The sequence below is a fragment of the Pseudorca crassidens genome, chromosome 6 (genome assembly GCF_039906515.1).
Source record: "Pseudorca crassidens isolate mPseCra1 chromosome 6, mPseCra1.hap1, whole genome shotgun sequence".
Taxonomy (NCBI): Eukaryota; Metazoa; Chordata; class Mammalia; order Artiodactyla; family Delphinidae; genus Pseudorca; species Pseudorca crassidens.
Window position 1 is genome coordinate 121,646,375 of NC_090301.1, and position 20,671 is coordinate 121,667,045.

Genomic DNA, 20,671 nt, shown 5'->3' on the forward strand with positions numbered 1-20,671 from the left:
TTTTATCACGAGGCACTGTGTGGCCACAGAGTGTGGTTCACGTCTCTGCTGCCTTACCTCTCAAGCCCTAGAGGAAGATCTGAACTAAAAACAGAGTGGTGGCTGCTTAGTTCCCTCCAGGAAGCCAGGTTTGCTGCTCCAGTGGACAGGACATGGACGCAACTTAAATGAGCAAAGATGTAATGTGACCTTTCTTAGCAGCTCCTGAGGTTAACGAGAGAATGGAAATGCCAGATCTGCACAGACAGGCTGAGTAGCAAACTGAGCTGAGCAACATGCACACCAAAGCTCTCTCTCCACAGACTTGGAAAAAAGTATCTGCTACGAAAAGCGAGAAAAGAAAAAACACAATCTGGGTATGTCTCACAAAACAGCTGTAAGTGTGGATGGAAATAATAAGGAGTTCACACTTTATTCACATTCTACAGTACCTTATTTCCTTCCCTGAGTGATTTGGGATTGTTTTTGTCTTGATTTGGCTAAAGAGGAAGTTAAAACTCAGAGGGTCATAAATAATTTCAAATGTCATGAAAGCTAGAAAGTGACTCAACTGGGACTTGAAATCGGGTCCCTGTAATCTGAAGTCTGGGTTATTTGAATGAACCCTGTCACCTCTGTGGAGGAGCCCACACTATAGCTCAACTAGGACACAAGGGGACAATCCCAGAAAAGGCCTCACTCCATAGCACAGTCTCCATGCTCAGAAATGAGAGCATCTGGTACACTCCCTAAGTCTCTGCTTCTCAAACACCAGCTACAGTTTAATTGAACTGGGTGACTTTTACATCAAAAATAAGAGAACCTTATAAACATGTCCAAATGGCTCAGCATCCTGGATAATCCAGGCCCTGCTGGTGTCATGTCTGGTCACATTATTTGTGGGTTCTAGAGGCCATGGCAGTGACCACAGCCATGAGGGCTATCTTGGACAGTATGAGACTCCCCTGGAAAATACAACCTTGGAGGAGTCAGGATAATAAAACTTGGGGGGGAGGATTGATGAACCCAATCATAATCATAACCTGTGCCCTTCTTGGCTTGTATTATATGAGTTTTTTTTTTTTTCTTTCTTTTGTTTTTTTTTTTGGTCAATGAAATCCTTTTATTCCACCAAATAAAATCATAGGACTGCCTATAACAGATGAAAGCAATATTTGAAGATCAAACTAAATATTTCTAAACTTGGTCTGTGAAAATATGGAAGCACTTTGACCCAGGGGTCACAGATTACAGTCAGATGTTAGCCTCAGCACCCTTTCATGTGGCTTTTCTGTTTTGGTGGCTAAATATTTAGAAAATCTTGATTCACACAAGTAAGTAGTTCTCAACTGATACGAGTTTTGAATACCTTGCCTTGCAATAGCAGATATTTTTCTTTGACTTAGTCAGAAGAGTTCAAAAGTAAGGGTAACCTTTTTTATTTCAAATTTTAGAACTGTGTGCATTCCTCATAAATACGGAAGCCAGATAAATGCCTAGTCAGTGTCATCACTTTCTATAATATCGTCACCAAACAAAAGTTCTTGTGCCTGATCCACAGCGAATCCAAACAAACTGAAATATTGAAGTTTGGATATTGAAGTTTGCGGCAGAGAAAGGTTTATTGTAAAGCCAAGCATGGAGAATGGGTGGCTCATGCCCTCCCCCACCCCCAAACTCTGATCTCCACAAAGGGTTTCAGCAAACATTTTTAAAGGCAAGATGAGGGAGGGGCGTGGTTAGTTGTTGCAAACTTTGTGGTGTCAGAATCCTTTGTTCTGGCAGCTGTCCAGGTAGGTCTGGTTACAATGTTCCTATAAACCTCCAACAAGACAAATGTTACTTCCTGTTCTGCAAATGTTTATCTCTATATGAATGAACGGTGTTACACCTTTAAAGGAGCCCTGAGAATGGGCTATCCTATATATTTCAGGCTATAGGCAATATTCTTTTACAAAAGGGGCAGAGTCAGCATGACTAAGCACAGGGAAAGGAACCGATCTAATATGGAGTCAGATTTGTTCTTTCCTATAATATGGCATTATCTTGATGTCGCATTCATCTTGTTCTTGCTTTGTTATTATGCAGGGAAAGAGCATGTGGCCAGCAGATGTTTCTGGGCTTGACTGGGTTAAAGTGGATTTAAGTGTGTTAAAGTGAGTGTAGCAGCACCCCCTTCTCAGCCACCCTACCTGCAGGGGCCTGAGCTGACCCAGAGAGACCTGGCCAGTGCAGTGTGACATCCTTCCCCATTGATAACACTAGTATAGTCTTATCCCCATGATCACACAGTGGAAGCAGGAGACAATTCACAGCAAGGTCTCCAGGTTTAACCTGGAGCACAAAACTAGCATATTGTTAGTGTAGTGTGTTAAAATCTGATACATAACACATTGTTTTTTAAATTTAAAATTAAAAAAAACAGAAATATATGCAAAAAAAAGGGGGGAAACCACTACAGTTTGCAATCCCCGGATTGAAATAGTTCTCTACTGGAGTCTAGGCCCTAGCTATTCACAGCAGTGTGAGGACCAGGAGCCTTGGCATCTGCAGGGAGCTTATAATAAATGCAGAACCTTAGGCTCTATCCCAGACCCACTGTATCAGAGTCCATATTTTCTTTTTCCTGCAGTACATGGGCCTCTCACTGCCGCGGCCTCTCCCGTTGTGGAGCACAGGCCCCGGACGCGCAGGTTCAGTGGCCATGGCCCATGGGCCCAGCCGCTCCGCGGCATGCGGGATCCTCCCGGACCGGGGCACGAACCTGCGTCCCCTGCATCGGCAGGCGGACTCCCAACCACTGCGTCACCAGGGAAGCCCCAGAGTCCACATTTTAAACAAAATTTGAGAATCCCTGAACCGAATGATAACATTGTACCCATTCATAGTGGGGTCTGAATGATGTCCTAAAATTTAAGAATAAGACCATTCTAATAATCTACTGTTTGCACTTCCTGCACAGACTCAACATAACAATTGAGATGCCTTCTCAATGGTGTTAAACAAAATCACTCTACTACAAGGCACACAAAACCTTTTACCTAACTGATAATGAGGTAGAAAAACCAGACCAGATTGCTCTCCCCTGAAATGCAGAGCCCATCTATAAATTTCCATTCTAATGAAGCACGTCTATGCTATGGAGACAAATGGATTGATTAGAGAAATTTGATTCTATGTGATTTAGTCAAAATGACCCACATCTGGTTAATAGGGAGTTTTCTTCCCTTGTGATTTTTAAAAACATATTCTTTTATTACTTGGAGAAAGGAGATACGTATCTTTGCCTCTAAAGTAACCAGGTAGCTATGATTTGCTATTAGATTCCTGGCCTCCAGTTGCTTCTCATAGTAACAAGTATTGGAATGGGTAACACTGACAAATTCTTCTTGATTTGGAATGTCCTGTGCTTTGAAGAAATGGCTTTAGAGGAGAGCTGAGCCTCTCTTGGTCAAAAACTTGAAGAGAGCACCTTCCCATTTTGCTATTCATTCTCCACTAAAGGCTAGTGCAGGGAGGAGAAGTGGACACTGTGGGTGTCCGGCTCTGTCTTGAACCCCAGCAGGACTCCTGGGATCACCGATGTGCACTGCAAACTTACTTGACCATCATTGCTTTGTCCATTATCTGGGGATCTTCTCAGCCACTATTGACAATTAACTCCCTGCTGTGAACTAGACTTGGAAAATTTAGAAAACTGACTTCTGACACTTTCCTTTTTCTTCCCTTAATTCCTTAATATCTACATCTGCTGTAATTACAGCAAAATTCAATTATAATGAAAATCCAACTGTGGGGGTAAAATGGGATTATCGTAATTGTTAGAATGGAGAGGCATAGAAATAGGTTTCAAAAGCTTTCAGAAAAGCTATCTAACCAAAACAAGATCCACGCGGTTGGCTGCTAATTAAAGCAAACAGACAGAGGAACGAAGGCAACCTGGCTGATTTTTTTTATGTATGAGCTTTATTAAAAGACTTACATTAGTCAGCTTGCATTTTGAGGACTGTTGAAATGTTTTGTTCTTCTGTCTCTAAGGAAAGCATATAGAAATTGAAACCGACCTTCAGCTGTATAAAGGAGGGATGAGAATTCTTAAAAAGGGGGGTAACTCCATGGAGTGTAAATACATGCAGACTCATTTATAGATAACCACTTATCTGAACATTTGGGAATTCCAGAGGCCTATCGATGGATGTTCTATTCGTTTCAATCTGTTATGGGAAAAGGAGAAGAGGACAATTTGATAGTGAGGAAAAATATTTCTATAGGTGTTTATATAAATGTACTGAACATTTTTTAGATGGATTTCTCTTTTAACAGATGACTTTCTTTAGATGCTTTTGAGTTGGGAATGTTTTGGGGGGTGCACATGTTTCGAAAGATTGCACATGTCTAAATAACTGCAGGAAAGACAGACATTCAGGCACACACAGTTAACGATTTGGCTTATTTTCTTAGACCAAGACCATTTTCTTTAAATTTTTACAAGTGATTTAAAACATTCGTGGATCGATAGACGGTCATAATGAATGGTAATCATTAGGATTATATTACCAGATGGGCTTTGTTCCAAAGGAGCAGAGGCCTCACCCATGGAATTTTATTTGCAGAGTTTAATGAGGGAAGTTTAATGAGGGTGATCTATTAGACCTGGCTTTGAAGGCCTGCTTTGCTTGGGCTGGTGAGCTGGGACCTCGCTGAGCCTCCCGTAGCTTTATGCAGAAGACTCATTCACCTGGACATCTTCTCTTGACCAGCTGGTAGCATCCCTGGGCTAAGAATGTGTCTTGGGACAGCTTGACTATCAATTCCTAGTGACCATTTTCTGAGTGGAATGAGTTTCTCTTTGCTCTTGTCTGATAGCAAAATAAAATATGAATATCAGCTCATGGATATATTTCTTTCTAGTTTCATTGTAAAATAAATGACCCCCCCACAGAGATATATAAAGAATAAGATGGTACATTTATTCTCACAGTTTATTATTAACAGATTATCAATTTGGTCTGTTTACTTCCAGAACTTTTTCTCTCTCTCTAATAACAACAAGGACAATCACAGCAGAAACTACACAAGTTACTCTGCAATGTATTTTATGTACTCAATAGTATATTATACATGAAGAATTTTCCAATGTATGTATTCATTTTAATTGACTCATAGCATTCCATAGTGTGGACATACCGTTATTTATTTAAACATTCCCAAAATGGTGAAGTATGTTTCCATTTTTAAATTGTTAAGAATGATAACAATTTTACATATATCTTTGTACATGTAAGAAAGCAGTTCTGGGGCATTATTCCAAGAAGTGGAATTGCTAAATCAAAGCAGATTCATAATTTAAGGTCTGGAAATGCCACTATATCCATGGCAATGGTCTTCACACTCTGCATGAACAGTGAGGAACATAACAGGGAAACACTGGCCAAGGTTATGGAGGGGGAATGTGTTAAACAAGAAGAAATACCCAGAAAAGATAAAGAAAATAAAAAGAAAAACCTCAATATTAAAAAATATATATATACAAGTAAAGGGAGGTAACTCTTTTCCCCTCACAATTGCATATTAAGAAAAATAAAGTAAAATCCAAGATTTCCTAGTTTTAAGGAAAAAGATTCACCTAAATACTGTTTAGGGGAGTTTAGGGCATTTTGGAGGAAATTTTGGCTAGCAGATTAAACCTAAGATTTGTTATTTTCACCAAAAAGTATCCTTTAAGGTGACAAAGAGACCCACAGAAGCGGGGTGATCAGAGACAGAATTCAGTGCTTCAGACTCAGCAAATGGAAGTCACTCCCAGGGATGCTCTGGGTATTGTGCAGAGCCTGATGGGAGAGCAGGGGGCAAAGTGGGGGGCCCAAGGTCTAGTGCTGTTCACAAAGGATGAATTTTGTAGGCAGGTTAGATTGTTCACAAGTTTATTTTTTGTTTCAAAGAGTTAGGTTAAATTTCTCAGAATTACAAATTCAAAACCCTGTTGTTTAAGCTTTTTCAAAATTCAGCTTATAAAATTGTATTCTACATATAAGTCTGGCAAGTATCAGCAATCAAATCGCAAAGACTTTGAATAATGCTTAATGCCATTTATGGATTTGATTATTTAAATGCCTGCAAATATTGTAAACTACGTTTTTTTTTGAATTTTATTTTATTTATTTTTTATACAGCAGGTTCTTATTAGTTATCTATTTTATACATATTAGTGTATATATGTCAATCCCAATCTCCCAATTCATCCCACCGCTAGTGCCCCCCACCACTTTCCTCCCTCAGTGTCCATACGTTTGTTCTCTACATCTGTGTCTCTATTCCTGCCTTGCAAATAGGTTCATCTGTACCGGTTTTCTAGATTCCACATATATGTGTTAATATACAATATTTGTTTTTCTCTTTCTGACTTACTTCACTCTGTATGACAGTCTCTAGATCTATCCACATCTCTACAAATGACCCAATTTATAATATGTTTTATTTACTCTCCAAGTAGTTTAATTTATGACATTAAAAAACAGAATACCAAATATTTATCAAAGTTAAATATTCAGAAACATGAACATTTAACTTTGGTGAAGTTAATTTATTTGAGATGTTCTAATAAGGAAGATTTTTAGGTCTAAATCAGTTATATTACACTTTTTAAATTGGAGTTTACAAGGCTCATACTTAAATAGGCCAAGTTCCCTTAAAAATTACAAATATCAAATAATTATTAAGAAAATCTTTTCAAGGTTTTAATAGAATCTTGCTACAAGAGGAAAAAAAAAAAAACCTATCTCAGGCCAATTCAAAGCTCCAACTCTTGGCAGGTCCTACTTTATGAAAAAGGAAAAATTAGATATTCCTTGTTAGACATAACAAAAGTGGTCAATTAATGATTATTAAACTTCTTGACTTGATGCAAGACTATTTAAGGTCCTAAGTAAGCTTCCTCTTAAGGGTTACAATCTACTGACATTGCTCTTAATCTTATTAAAATTCACTATAAATATGCTTAAAGAATTTTTTCAAAGTCAAGAATGCTAGTTTCTTCCCAGAAAGATGCATGATATAGAAGTTTCTGGACAAGATCACCTTTGGGACCTTTTTTTTTTTTCTTTCAGTACCATATTCCTTCTTCACCCAAAAACATTAATACTAAGGCTTTGATTATCTTAAGCTGTTGATACTGAATTTACAAATTTTGGGGATTAGAAATTTTATGCCTTAAATAGGAACTTATTATGCAAAGAGATGAACATGCAGACGTTATCCTTGTTGGTGGTGCTCCTGGACCACTCTGGCCCCTATGCTCAGTCAAGTGCTCCACCATTGATAGTGGGCTGACCATGAAGTCTGTATCCTTGTATTCAAAGACAAATGTATTCCTGAATGCATTTTCCATTTTGCTTAAGACCGTGATGAGTCTCTGCATTTTTCTATATTTGTAAGATTAGATAATTCTTAAGTTTATGTTAAATAATAGGTTAAAGTTTTGAATTTTTGAACAGGCTAAAAGGCTGTGTCTGGCTTGCATTAATAACTTATAAGGCCCTTCCACCCAAAGCAGGCAGAGTCTAGAAACAATCTCATTAACTCAGATAGACTTAGCAAATACAGGAAAAAGTCTTTGTTATCTGAAAAAATTAAAATAAAAACAAGAGCAGAGCAGGGACAGGGGTAATCTTCTTTACTACTTATTTAAAGATTTCACAAATTAGTAACAAAAAGTGGTTGAAATAGAATCTTTCCCCACCCTTCACCACTGCATGAGATTTATAGAGTAAATTATATATCATATATATATGATGATATATGATGATATGATATATATATGATATAGCATATCATTATGCTAATTATATAATAAATATATACTTGATTCTCTCCTGTGGATTTATTTATTCCCAATTAACCCATTTGTCATGGCCATCAAGACCTCTTCTCCCACCAAAAATATATTTTAAGAACTCTAAACTGACAGCTCCAAGTTTGCTAACGAGTTTCTGAAATCAGCGGGAAACTGTGTGAAGCCCCCCCTCCCTCTCACCCTTAGCAGAAGTGATGCTCTAAGATGCATGCTTGGAGTTCACTTTAAGGAGATAGATCACATGACATTTGGTGGTGGAAAGACTGCACAGTGCTTGAGAGTAAGACTTCAGTGACAGGAGGCATGGCTCCATCACTTCATACACGGACAAGTTATTTACACTCATCTTGTCTTACTATCTTCATCTATAAAACAGAAAATAATACATTAAAGCTACATCTCAGATGTGATCATGAGCACATGTTGAAGTTTCCTTTCAAAGGGAAAGACTTCAAGAAAGCCAAATCCACAATGCCCCAATCTTGGTGGAGATATTTTGTAGGAGACTAACCATGAATGTCTGGTTGAATGTGATTAGGTTAGTCACAAGGCTGGTTAAAGATCATTGCACTCTTTAACATCTGGTTAAAGGTAACAAGAGCTAGATGGATAAATTGAATTTCCCAAACAGACTTTTTATCTCATTAAAACTTATCAAAAATTGTACACAGACTTATCAGGAATGCTTAAACATGTCTTCAAAGGAGCACTAAGTTGCATCATTTCAAAACCATCTCCAATTTGTAGAAAATTATCTCTGTAAGTACTTCAGAGATTGTACTTACAAGTAATGAAAAGAAATTGCATCATTTACTCGTAGCCTTAAAGGCCACTGAAGAGGATCGCATTCCTGGTGTCCATCTTACTTCTTCCCTCCTGCACCTGGGTTTCTGTCTCCTCTCTCTAAATTGCTTCTTGCCTGTTGTTACACAGAAGGCTCCCTTTACGCGTCTCAGATTTCTTCACTTAAGAAAAGGTGAAGCTCTTTGTCTCCCCTCTACCCCACTCAGCTCTTATTGTGCTGCTCAGTGTCAGGCAGGTAATAGTAAAGGTGAGATGATAGGCTGTGGTTAGCTGAAGAGGCTTAGCTAAATGAGGACAGCTTTGGCTGGCTATTGCACCCCAGACATACGAAGTTTATTTATTTATGCAATCAACAGCCACTTATTGAGTGCCCACTCTGTTTACTACGATGCATACTCAGTGAACAAAATAGAAAACAGCTTATGCCCTTATGGAGATTACATTCCTTTGTGGGAAGACAGGTAACAAATCATAAACTTAATGAATAAGCAGAGTGTATATTGTGTTAGAAGACAGGAAGTGCTAAGGATGAAAAAGTAAGGGAGGCTGGGAAAGAGGATTGGAGGTGCTGAGTGAAGGAGAGTTGCAATTTTACTTTATAATTTTCTTTTAATTTAAGTATAGTTGACTTACAATGCTGTGTTAGTTTCAGGTGTACAGCAAAGTGACTCAGATATCTATCTATCATCTATCTATCTATCTATCTATACACATACACACTCATATGTGTATATATATATATATATATATATTCTTTTTCAGATTCTTTTCCCTTATAAGGTATTACAAAATATTGAGTATAGTTCCCTGTGCTATACAGTGGGTCCTTGTTGGTTATCTATTTTATATATAAGAGCGTGTATCTGTTAATCCCAAACTCCCAATTTATTGCTCCTCCCCACTTTCTCCTTTGGTAACCGTAAGCTTGTGTTCTATGTCTCTGGGTCTATTTCTGTTTTGTATGTAGGTTCATTTGTATTATTTTTTGAAATATTCCCACATATAAGTGATATCATATGATATTTGTCTTTCTCTGTCTGGCTTACTTCACTTAGTATGATAATCTCCAGGTCCATCTTTGTTGCTGCAAATGGCATTATTTTATTATTTTTTATGTCTGAGTAATATTCCATTGTGTCTATATACCACATCTTCTTTATGCATTCATCTGTTGATGAACATTTAGGTTGCTTCCATGTCTTGGCTATTGTTAATAGTGCTGCAATGAATCTGTGTTTTTTTTTTTTTTTTTTTTTTTTTTGCAGTGAATAGTAGTGCATGTACCTTTTCAAATTATAGTTTTCTCCAGATAAATGTCCAGGAGTGGGATTGCAGGATCATGCAACTTTAAGTAGCATGATTTTGGCAGGCTTCCTTGAGAACACCATTTTATCAGAGACAAGAAGGAGGTGAGGAGTGGGCCATGTAGACATGTGGGGGAGAGCATCCTGGGCAAAGAGAACTTCAGTGCAAAGACCCTGACAAAGCAGCATCCCTGGTGTGCTTTAAGGACAACAAGGAGTTCAGCATGTCTGGGGGAGATGTAGAAAAGGGAGAAGAGTAGGGATGAATTTGGAGAAGTGATGGGGGTACAGATCAGCAGGAGCTGGTAGGTAGTTTAAAGATGTTGCTTTTACCTTGATTAAAACATAAAGCCCTTGAAGGGTTTCAGTCTGCCTTAGATGTTAATAGGATCTCTCTTGCTTTTGTGCTGGGGACATACTGAAGGGATTGGAGATGGAGGCTGGTAGACCAGTTGGCTGATGATCACAGTTGTTCAGGCAAGAGATGCTGGTGACTCAGACCAGAGTGGTAGCAGGAGGTGATGAGAAGTGGTCAGATGCAGAACAGATTCTAAAAGCAGAGCCAGAGACATGTACTCGTCCCTCAGATGAGGGCTGTGAGGGAAGTGGGGGGGACTTGCAAGTGTTGGGGTCTGGAGAATGGTAAGTATGGAGTTGCCCTCCTCTGATAGTGAAGGATGTGAGTAGAGAACTTGGGGGGCAGGAGGCGAAGTATGAGATCAGAAAGTCAGGTTTGGACATGCAGTTTGAAACATCTGACACCCAAGTGGAACTTTGAAGCAGGCAGCTGGATTTATGGGTCTGGAATTCAGGAGAGAAGACTGAACTTGAAATATAAATTTGGAAGTCACTGACATGGAAAATCAGGAGATTTGCAATGACTGTTCTCAGTAATCTGATCTTCGTTTAAGAGAAGCCGAAAATTCATATTGATTCTTTGAAACTTTCTAAATTATAAACATACTGACTATATTTTCCAAAACTATGTTGATTCCCCCTGCTTTCTTAATGCTTTTCCCAGGGTTGGTCTGCTCCAGCTGGAAACTTGTGCTTGGCCTCAGTGAAAGCTAAGTTAGGGAAAGAACCACTCTGATCTTTCTCAAGGAAAACGGCAGGGGTCCCTTTGTTCTTCCTAATGCCCGGCGGGGGCGGGGGGACGAAGTGTATTTGGCAGAAAATATGCTTGCCAAGATGCTTGAAACTGGACTCTAGTCTTTGGAGTAGGTCAGTCTCTCAGTATTCTGTAAAACACTCTCTTCTTTGAAGAAGCTTATCTAACTGTCTCCCTTGCTGTGCATCTTTAAGGAGAAGCATTTTGTTTTCCTTCATATCTCCCTGCGAACAAGAAAGCACACCGCCAAACAACTGTGAGCCAGAACCATATGCCACGGAAGGCTGAATGGGACCATTAATGAGGTCCATGGGCCACTCTGGACAACTCTTCCGCCCACTTCATCTCTTACGTGGGTGGTCTACAGCTCCAACTAGCAATGAGCCTTTTCTTTTGGAAGAAGTTTTGATTTCGGGGAAAATTATACTTTCTCATATAAAACTCGTATAACGCTTTTGTCCCTGTTATATTTTTTTCTTTTCTCCTTCCATTCCTAATTCTTTTCTGCCTTTTCTTCAACTCTTTCGTTCATCTCCCTTCAAATTATGCACATCCTACTTTTAGAGAGACGCAAACAGCTTCTTTTGCGTGTGCCCTGCTCTCCGAGTCCTTGCTGGCACACATCATAATGCTTCTTTGGGCTTCTGAAGAGTATGACATCAACAGTTGTGTTTCTGCTGAAAGCTCTGTTTATTAAACGTCGTACACCACAAGAAGGCACATCTGATTCAGCTATATATGAAATATCATTAGGATTTTAGAAGGTAGTTGTTCAGCATGATTATCTCGTAGCAAATTGAATTCAGTGCCTTACACCTAAGATTGTCACTGTCCTCACACTTAATGAGTTCTATTCACTTGCGTAGTTCCACACTGGCCTCTTTCTGCGTTCATGTCTCAAGTGCTCAGTGTATACCAAGTAGAGAGAAAAAAGAAACAAAACACCAGTTAAAATGAACTGATTAAAGAACACGGAAATTATACTCCTAAAACTGCCCTTTTTAAATAAGCCAGTTGGGGTTATACATCTTTTATTTTGAGTGTCTACTTTACAAAAGAGTTTTTCTAATCACAGTGTGCATTGAACCAAAATGAACCAAGCTCAAAGGCAGCCCTGTAAGTATTCATTCAATTTTTTCTCATTCTAGGAATATTAGATGCTTTTCTTTCCCCAGGTACTCTTTTTCCCTCTCAGAAATACATCATTTTTTTTGAGTGACCATAAACAAATGAATTTCTAGCCTACATATTCGTTGGTAAATTGAGCTTAGTAACACTGTAATACAAGGTCTGTGCGAGGCTTTTTAAGTATGTTCAAAGTACCCAGCTAGTTCTTATACTTTTCCACAAGATCCCTCCCCCTACACGCCCCACTTAGCTTGGCAATATTGAGTTTTAAAAATACTTTAAAGTGTAAAATTGTAAGGAAAAATGTGTTTCTATTGCTGTTTGTATTTATAGGATGCTGATTTACAAAAAGTTAAGATTGTTAGTTGGAAATAAGAGAATCCCAACTCAAGCTAGCCTGAATACATAGGGGGTTTTCCCAGAAAGATCTTGGGTTGTCTCACAGAATCTAAGCTAGATTAAAACAACCAGCCCTCAGAAAGTTCAGGGATGCAACCTAATCTTGGAAACAGCAGAGACCCGCCATACAAATATTGTCAGGATTCTCTCCATCTGTCTTTTCTGCTGCATTCTGGACCTCAGCATTTTTTTCTCTCTCTTTTTCACTGCAGATAAGCGTTCTTCTCATGGCTGAAAACATGGCCAATGACAACTTCTGAGTTTTTATCTTATAGCTTCAGTCATCCAAAAAGGGGCTGATCTGAACTTTCTTGGTGCCAAAACCAAAAGAACTAGAGGATAACTACCTACTGACCTGGCTGTGCTCAGCTTTCCATCTTTAAAGCAATTAACTTTTTCTTGGTGGAGGGACGGGAACAGTAATACCATTGTTTGTCAATCATGGAATCTGACTCGTGTGTGTGTGTGTGTGTGTGTGTGTGTGTGTGTGTGCGCGCGCGCGTGTGTGTGTGTGTGTGTATATGTGTGATTGGGGGAGGGGAGTGGGATGGGGTGGGATAGAGCAGCCATAGACATGTCATGTAAGAATTTGAGAGGTTCAGAGGGGAAAGATCTTGAGAAAAGTACACTGCAGGAGAAGCAGTATTCAGGAACAAGCAGTTCTGGATGCGAAAGAAGAAAAGGTGTGGAGGAGGGTGGGCCTTCACAGGCTCTCTATCAGGGCACACCCAGAGGCAGAGGTTCTTGCTTGGAGTTTGCTCGTGAGGACACTTATGCTTCAAGTTTATCTAACTTCCCCACAGCACAATGTTACTGGTGTCGGGGGTGGGGGGCCAGAAACCTGTGGTTTATCTGAGTAACAAGCCTGTTTCTTTTCCACCAAGCTGGGTGGGGGAATCCAGAGGAAGGGTAGAATTTGCAGTAGGGAAGGGCTCATGTTTTGGTTTATTTATTGATTGGTTGGATTTTGTGGTCATGTTCCAGAGCAAAATTGCTGAGTCCCTTCCCCCCCTCCCTGCTTTTTTCTGTGTTTTTAAGCCTTAGCTGGACACCATGGAGTTATCAAAAGGTTTTTCCCAAACAGAAGCCCTGTCAGCACAATAGTGTGTTTGCTGTGCTGAGCAGAAAATTTCTAATAATATGTCTGGACATATTCAGGAATATTAGTTTCTGGGCTTTGAAACAATCATTGCTGGAGGGTTTCCTACCTATGTAGGACACTTAGGGTAAATCATCTTCCTTTTCCTTGCCTCACATTTTCGGAGGCTGCACAATGAACCCTTTTGTTGTATTATACCACTTCTGTGATTTCGCTGTTTATTCCCCATCCCTGTTGAAATTCATGGGATTTTACTCTTCCCGTAAAGATTGTTTTCAAAAATTTCAGTGTTTAGAATTGCTTTTACTCTTAATCCTATTTGTTATACATATTGAGCACTTGCCTGGTTATTTTTTAGGAGAACAGTACCCGGAGTATAGAGATTTTAAATCATGTATGTAAGAGATGAAGAGAATTACCTAAAGACACCATGTAGTAAATTGCTGAGCTGGGATTTGTGCTCAGATATATATAACCCTGAAGTCTGTGATCTTTGTCGAGAAGAAATGAATGTTGCCTTCACTCCCCTTAGCCCAAGTGACACTTAACGTTTGTCCTTGTTATGCTTCATATCTTGAATTTTCACTTAATCCAGTCCCAGTGTTGTTTTTTGTTTTGTTTTGTTTTGTTTTGCGGTAAGCGGGCCTCTTACTGTTGTGTCCTCTCCCGTTGCGGAGCATAGGCTCTGAACGTGCAGGCTCAGCGGCCATGGCTCACGAGTCTAGCCGCTCGGCGGCATGTGGGATCCTCCCAGACCGGGGCACGAACCCGTGTCCCCTGCATCGGCAGGTGGACTCTCAACCACTGCGCCACCAGGGAAGACCCCCAGTCTGTTTTAATCCTTTTTGCTAACATCATTTGTAGTAGCTTTATGATAGCCCATTAATATTATGTACTACAACTTTCCTAAGAAATCTTCTCATGTTGGAAACTTACATGGATTCATCACGGCATCATTGTGAATAAGGATAATTAGCACACATAGTTTTATGTTTTGAAATACATCCTAAAGATAGAGCCATCTAAGGGTGATTTCTGGGTTAACTTATATGAATGTTTCAGAGAGTTTTTAAAGTGAAAATATTTTTCAGAATAGTCATACTGTTTTCATTATAAGTAGTAAAGGCTTCATTTTAAGGGTGTTATTGGCTCTTTTAATAATTATAGAATTTCCTAGTATGTTAACTGAACAGATACAATCTTTTCAAATTCATGGGGAGTTTAAAATAGATTCCTGGCCATCACCCAAAAGAGAAGCAGGAGGATTATGACCTCAATTATTTGCCCCTTTCCCCTTTCCTTTAAAAACGCAAAACCTTTTCAAAATGCAAAATTACATCTTTGTCTATTTTGTTCTACAGTAAGTGAAAAAACCTTATAAATTCTGACCACTTCAAATTAACTTTAAGTCAATGAACATGTGCCCCAGTGTTGAAATGCTTTATTTAATTGCCTAAATCAGCCCTGAGCCTTTCTTTGCCCAGTAGTACCAGGTGGACCCACCTCTTGTGGTGAAACCATTGTCTTATGTTCACGTACTCAAGTCTCACTCAGGAATGGGAGTAGTGCAGACCGATTTCTACCATTAATTCATGTAGTTGGATATAAGACGTTTTTGTTTTTCCCCTTATTTCAACTGATTTGGTTTATTTTGTTTGATTTTGCTCCATCTCTCAAGGTGTTTGCCAAACTACTGTGAACATGGAGGAAGCTGCTTCCAGTCCTGGGTGACCTTCTACTGTAACTGCAGTGACACAGGTTACGTGGGCGCCACCTGCCATAACTGTGAGTAGACTCATGCCTACCCACAGTAGAATGGGCAAAAATCCACGAATATCAGGGATAATGTCAGGATATATTCAACGTGGGGTGGGCACGTTTTATTCATTCCTTCAGTGTGTGTTTCTTTTTTTTTTTTTTTAATTTTTGGCTGCATTCAGTCTTCACTGCTGTGCACTGGCTTCCTCTAGTTGCTGTGAGTGTGGGCTTCTCTTTGTTGTGGTGCGGGGGCTTCTCACTGCAGTGGCTTCTCTTGTTGCAGAGCATGGGCTCTAGGCGTGCAAGCTTCAGTAGTTGAAAAATGTGGGCTCAATAGTTGTGGCTCTTGGGCTCAGTAGTTGCGGCTCACCAGCTCTAGAGTGCAGGCTCAGTAGCTGTGGCACATGGCCTTAGTTGCTCCATGGCATGTGGGATCTTCCTGGACCAGGGATCGAACCCATGTCCCCTGCATTGGCAGGCAGATTCTTAACCACTGTGCCACCAGGGAAGTCCCCAACGTGTGTTTCTTGAGAGCATACTCTATGCCAAACACTGTGGTGAGCATAAAGGATGAACAAATACAAAGCCATATCATCATGAAGCTCAAGGTCTACCAGGAAGACAGACAGGAAATAGGATAAGTGTTGAGGTAGAGGAAAGACAAGGTGCTGTAGGCACACAGAGAAGAGCTCTGAAGTCAACTGCATTTTCTAGATGGGCTAAGTTAGGCTGTGCAATAAACAACCTGCATCTCGGTGGCGTAAGTAATGAGCAGTTGAGTCATGCCTGTGTTACCTGCATATCACAGGTCTGCAGGGGAGCCTCTTCCAAAGGTGTTCTTATTCTGGGAAGCTGACAGAGAGTCCATCATCTGGAATGTTGCCCTGTCAGGGAGAGGGATGCACAAGGAAACATGTGTTTCTAAAAGCTTCTACCTGGAAGTTTCTACTTGGACGCTTCTACCTGGAAGTGGCAAATGTTACTTACACTCATGGAATCATTGGCCAAATAAAGTCCCGTAAGCACCTAACTTCAAGGGGGTAGGAAGTGTCATCTTACCATGGTATCTGAGACAATAGAACCAACATATTGGTGATAAGTACTGACAATGTCTGTGTGTCCATGTTGGGGAGGCTTCAGATAGAAGATTTGAGCTGATCTCGTGATAGGAATGTGGCAGACAAGGAAAAGAAAACAGGAAACTGAAACTGTAAGTAGTTTCACATGGCGAGAGAGTTCTGACAGTAAATGGTAAGAAAGGAAGCAGGAAGTGAGGAACCCGGAGCACACAGAGAATAAGGGGAGAGGAGGAAAAAGTAAAGGAAGAGCAGCAGTGCCACGATTTCCATAATTCGATAGTCCTGTCAGGGTCACCAAACAAAAAAAAAACACATGACAAAATAGAGAAGGTTTGCTGTTTGGAGAATTGTATGTCAAACTGTGTGAAATGAACTGTAAGTTTAACTGACAAAGATGTAATTGGAAGGTGCTGGCTATAGTTGTAGGAGATTTCACAGAAAATGTGAACTTCAAAATTGACTTAGAAGGTAGAGGAGTGGGAGAAGGGCCTTCTAGAATAATGTAAGAACCAAGCCAAGGCTGGACCTATTCTGAGGACTTCAAGGAGACTATCACTCAGGACCAGATCTCACCTGTTTTCCTTAAGTCCTTGCTGTTCTTGGCATGGCACTCAGAATGCAGAAAGGGAATGGTAGATGCCAGCTGGGCTAGAATCAGACTCTGATCCAGGCTGAACAGCGCTGATGCTCTCATCCCTGCAGACCTCTCAACCATTCTGTGGCCTCTTCTATGCCTTGTAATGTAACATTCACCAATGGTGACCACAGAAGAGGCCAAGCAAATCAGAGAAGAAATAGCCCACTGGCCATCATGAGATGACATTATTACTGTTAGCTGCCTGTAGAAGTGAAAAACACTGCCTGGCTTTATAATGATATAACTTACTTAAAATTTTCTATTTAGAGATTTGGAACAGTGAACAACAGACTGAGAGAGATTAGATTTAATTTTTAGCAAACTCTTATACTTGAACAAGGACAAAATTTTAACACGCTGGAGCTTGTTTTTGCACAGATGCTGTAAAGGAAAACTAACAAAATCTTGTGGACCATTTAAGGGCTAAAATTACAAGTTTTTATTTAAGATTCTCAATGAATACCAATCTATAATTTTTTAAAAAAATTAATTAATTAATTTTTGACCATGTTGGGTCTTCGTTGCTGCATGTGGGCTTTCTCTCGTTGCAGCAAGCTGGGGCTACTCTTCATTGCAGTGCACAGGCTTCTCACTGCAGTGGCTTCTCCTGCTGTGGAGCACAGGCTCTAGGCACGTGGGCTTCAGTAGTTGTGGCATGCAGGCTCAGTAGTTGTGGCACACAGGCTTAGTTGCTCTGCGGCATGTGGAATCTTCCCGGACCAGGGCCCAAACTCGTGTCCCCTGAATTGGCAGGCAGATTCTCAACCACTGCACCACCAGGGAAGCCCCCCAATCTATAAGTGTTGAGGCCGGTTCCAGAACTATTATCCCTAAACAGCCAAGGACAACATATACTTGGACAGATACATTGTAGGACACATATGGGACTGTCCAGATTGTATGGACAATGCTCTTGTAAGAAGCTCAGAGGCAACCAGAGTGGCCATCAGTTTAATAGTGAGATGAGAGAAACTTGAAGATTTAAGTCAGAACTATCCAAATACTGGCCAAATCATATGATAACGTTCCTATGGTTTGTAAATCTTATTCTGTTCACTTTCTCCTAAAGTAATTTAATAATATTTTGAGAATTTCATCTCTATGGATGCTCTCCTCCTTTAAATTTATCCATCCATCATGCTAAAAATAGAAGATTTCCAACTCTATAAAAAAAGCATGAACTTAAAAGTCGATGGATGTGAGGTGCTGATTTTTAAAGGAACACTGTCAAAGTTGATGAGCAGGAAACTTAACATACCAAGCCTTAAAAACCTCATTCTCTTTTTATCCCCCTTTCTGTGACATTACTCAGGGTTTATACCATGGGCTGCAACACTATTAAACCCCTCCTTCCCTTCTGGGCACCCAGCCAGGACAGATCGGAGGTGCTCGGGTGGCTGTGAGGTTTGGATGCCTATGCAATTCAAAAATTTGTCTCCCTTTAACTAATCCCTCTTCCTCCCCCCAATTGGGTGAGGGGCACTGTTTTGCGTCACATGTGTAAATTGAGTAAATCAAGTCATGCTTTCCTGCCTTCAGAAAATCTGTGTCCCAAATGTAGGGCATCAGAAATGAGAGCTGCTAAAATACAGAAAACAGAACGGAGGATCCCCTCAGGTAAAAGCAAAACAAGCAAGTTCGCAAACATGCTAGGGTGGAAATGGTAATGCCCTTGGTGTGTTGGGCTGTAATTCCTTGAAACAGTCATGCACAATCAGAAGAGTCGATGCAAGACCTTTAGATTTGTAAGACATTTATAATGATGCTTAAAACTTGTAATTTCTTGACTACTGGTCTTTTGTCTTTTTGTGCTCTTTAGGATTAGTTTGGTTTTTTTCATTCTCAGTGCATCCTAGTAAATGTGAACCAATAGGACTAATGACAGATATGATTCGCTTCTTTCTATCTCACTTTGTGGATAAGAGAGGGGTCTGGCTGAGGAGGAAGGTATGACGAACTCTTAAGGAATGGTACAATGGGAATTCCCAAAGTCCTTAAACATGGTAGGTTGCTGTTAAAAATAGGTATGTCTGGGCTTCCCTGGTGGCGCAGTGGTTGAGAGTCTGCCTGCCGATGTGGGGGACGCGGGTTTGTGCCCCGGTCCGGGAGGATCCCACGTGCCGCGGAGCGGCTGGGCCTGTGAGCCATGGCCGCTGAGCCTGCGTGTTCGGAGCCTGTGCTCCGCAACGGGAGAGGCCACAACAGTGAGAGGCCTGCGAACCACACACACACACAAAATAATAATAAAGTAGATATGTCATCATTGCATTTCAATTTTCTTTCCTCCTTACCTGATGACATATAAAGAGCTTGGGTACACAAGTTATGTTACTTGGGTACACAAGTTATGTTACTTTTCAAACACACTTGGTTCAAATCCTCCTGCTTAACAAGTTATGATGATTATGTGGGCAATTCCTCTCCAATCTGTGGCAGCTTCCCCACAGAAGAAGGAAATATGAGACCATCACTTATCCCATGAACTGACATTAAACATTATGTCTGTAAGTTGCTTCGCTCAGCAACTTTCTCCCCTAAGTTGTATCCTATTTGCCAGAGGGAAAACTGAAGGTAAAATAATGTTTTCAGCCCAGATTAAGTCCTGGCAACCCACCCAGTGATCAGAGCCTTCCGATCACCAGAGCTGGTTATTGGTTTTCTAAAATGTGCACGTTTAGAAGGTTGTATAATTGAAGCCAAACTACTGAGTACTCAAGGTATATCTTGGCCATGGTATATTATGAATCCAAGTTAAGATTAAAAGGAAGAGGTTTTGTTATGGGAGCTTAATCATAGATTAGTCTATAACATAATGATAAAGTGAGGTGGGTGTTATTATTCTCCCCATTTTATAGATGAGCACACTGAAGCCCAGAAGGTTACGTATCCTCCTCAAGGTAACATATGTAGCAAATGAAGGAGCTGGGATTTAAATACAGGGAATCTGGCTGTGATGCAAGATAAGCCCCATATCTTATTTCCTTTCTCAAATAATGAAGACATTTTGCAAAACTGTGTATATGAACTTAGTGATGGGACATTCATGACGTCGTTCATACTGCTTGAGACCCCAGTAGGATATTGTGATACCAGATAGAAAATGCAGTTCTAGAAGACTGAGAGGTGAGAACGTTTTTGTGTTCTAGAATAATCATGAAATCATCCTGGAAGGAAGTAGGTTGAGTCAGCACTTGAAAGACAGCTCAAATTAAAATGGATAAAAAGACGAGGGAAGCCTATTGAAAACAGAGGTTGCCAAGAGCCAAGGTGTGATGGTAGAATATATATGCTGTGATTTGGGACAATGCAGACGTTTGCCTGACTCAAGAAAGGGAAAATAGCTCTTTTCATTCATTCCTGAAGCCCAAGTGGTATTCCCATAAAGCACTTTCCCCTAGGGGAAATCTGAGCTCACTTCCCTTTATTACCAAAGCTTTTCACACGTTATTGCAGTATCTATAAATATGACTTTAATGACTGCATAATAAATAGTCTATTTAATGGCTTCTTGTTTTTATTCA

At 40.2% G+C, this 20,671-nt stretch overlaps 1 protein-coding gene across 1 annotated transcript in view; it reads left to right on the forward strand.

The window, feature by feature from the left end:
• The window catches only part of CNTNAP5 (contactin associated protein family member 5), an 883,101-nt gene that overhangs the window by 537,490 nt on the left and 324,940 nt on the right, over positions 1-20,671 (forward strand). The window contains exon 11 of the mRNA XM_067742208.1: positions 15,355-15,461. Coding sequence (XP_067598309.1) covers positions 15,355-15,461 — 107 coding nt within the window. The remainder of the gene's footprint in view (positions 1-15,354; positions 15,462-20,671) is intronic.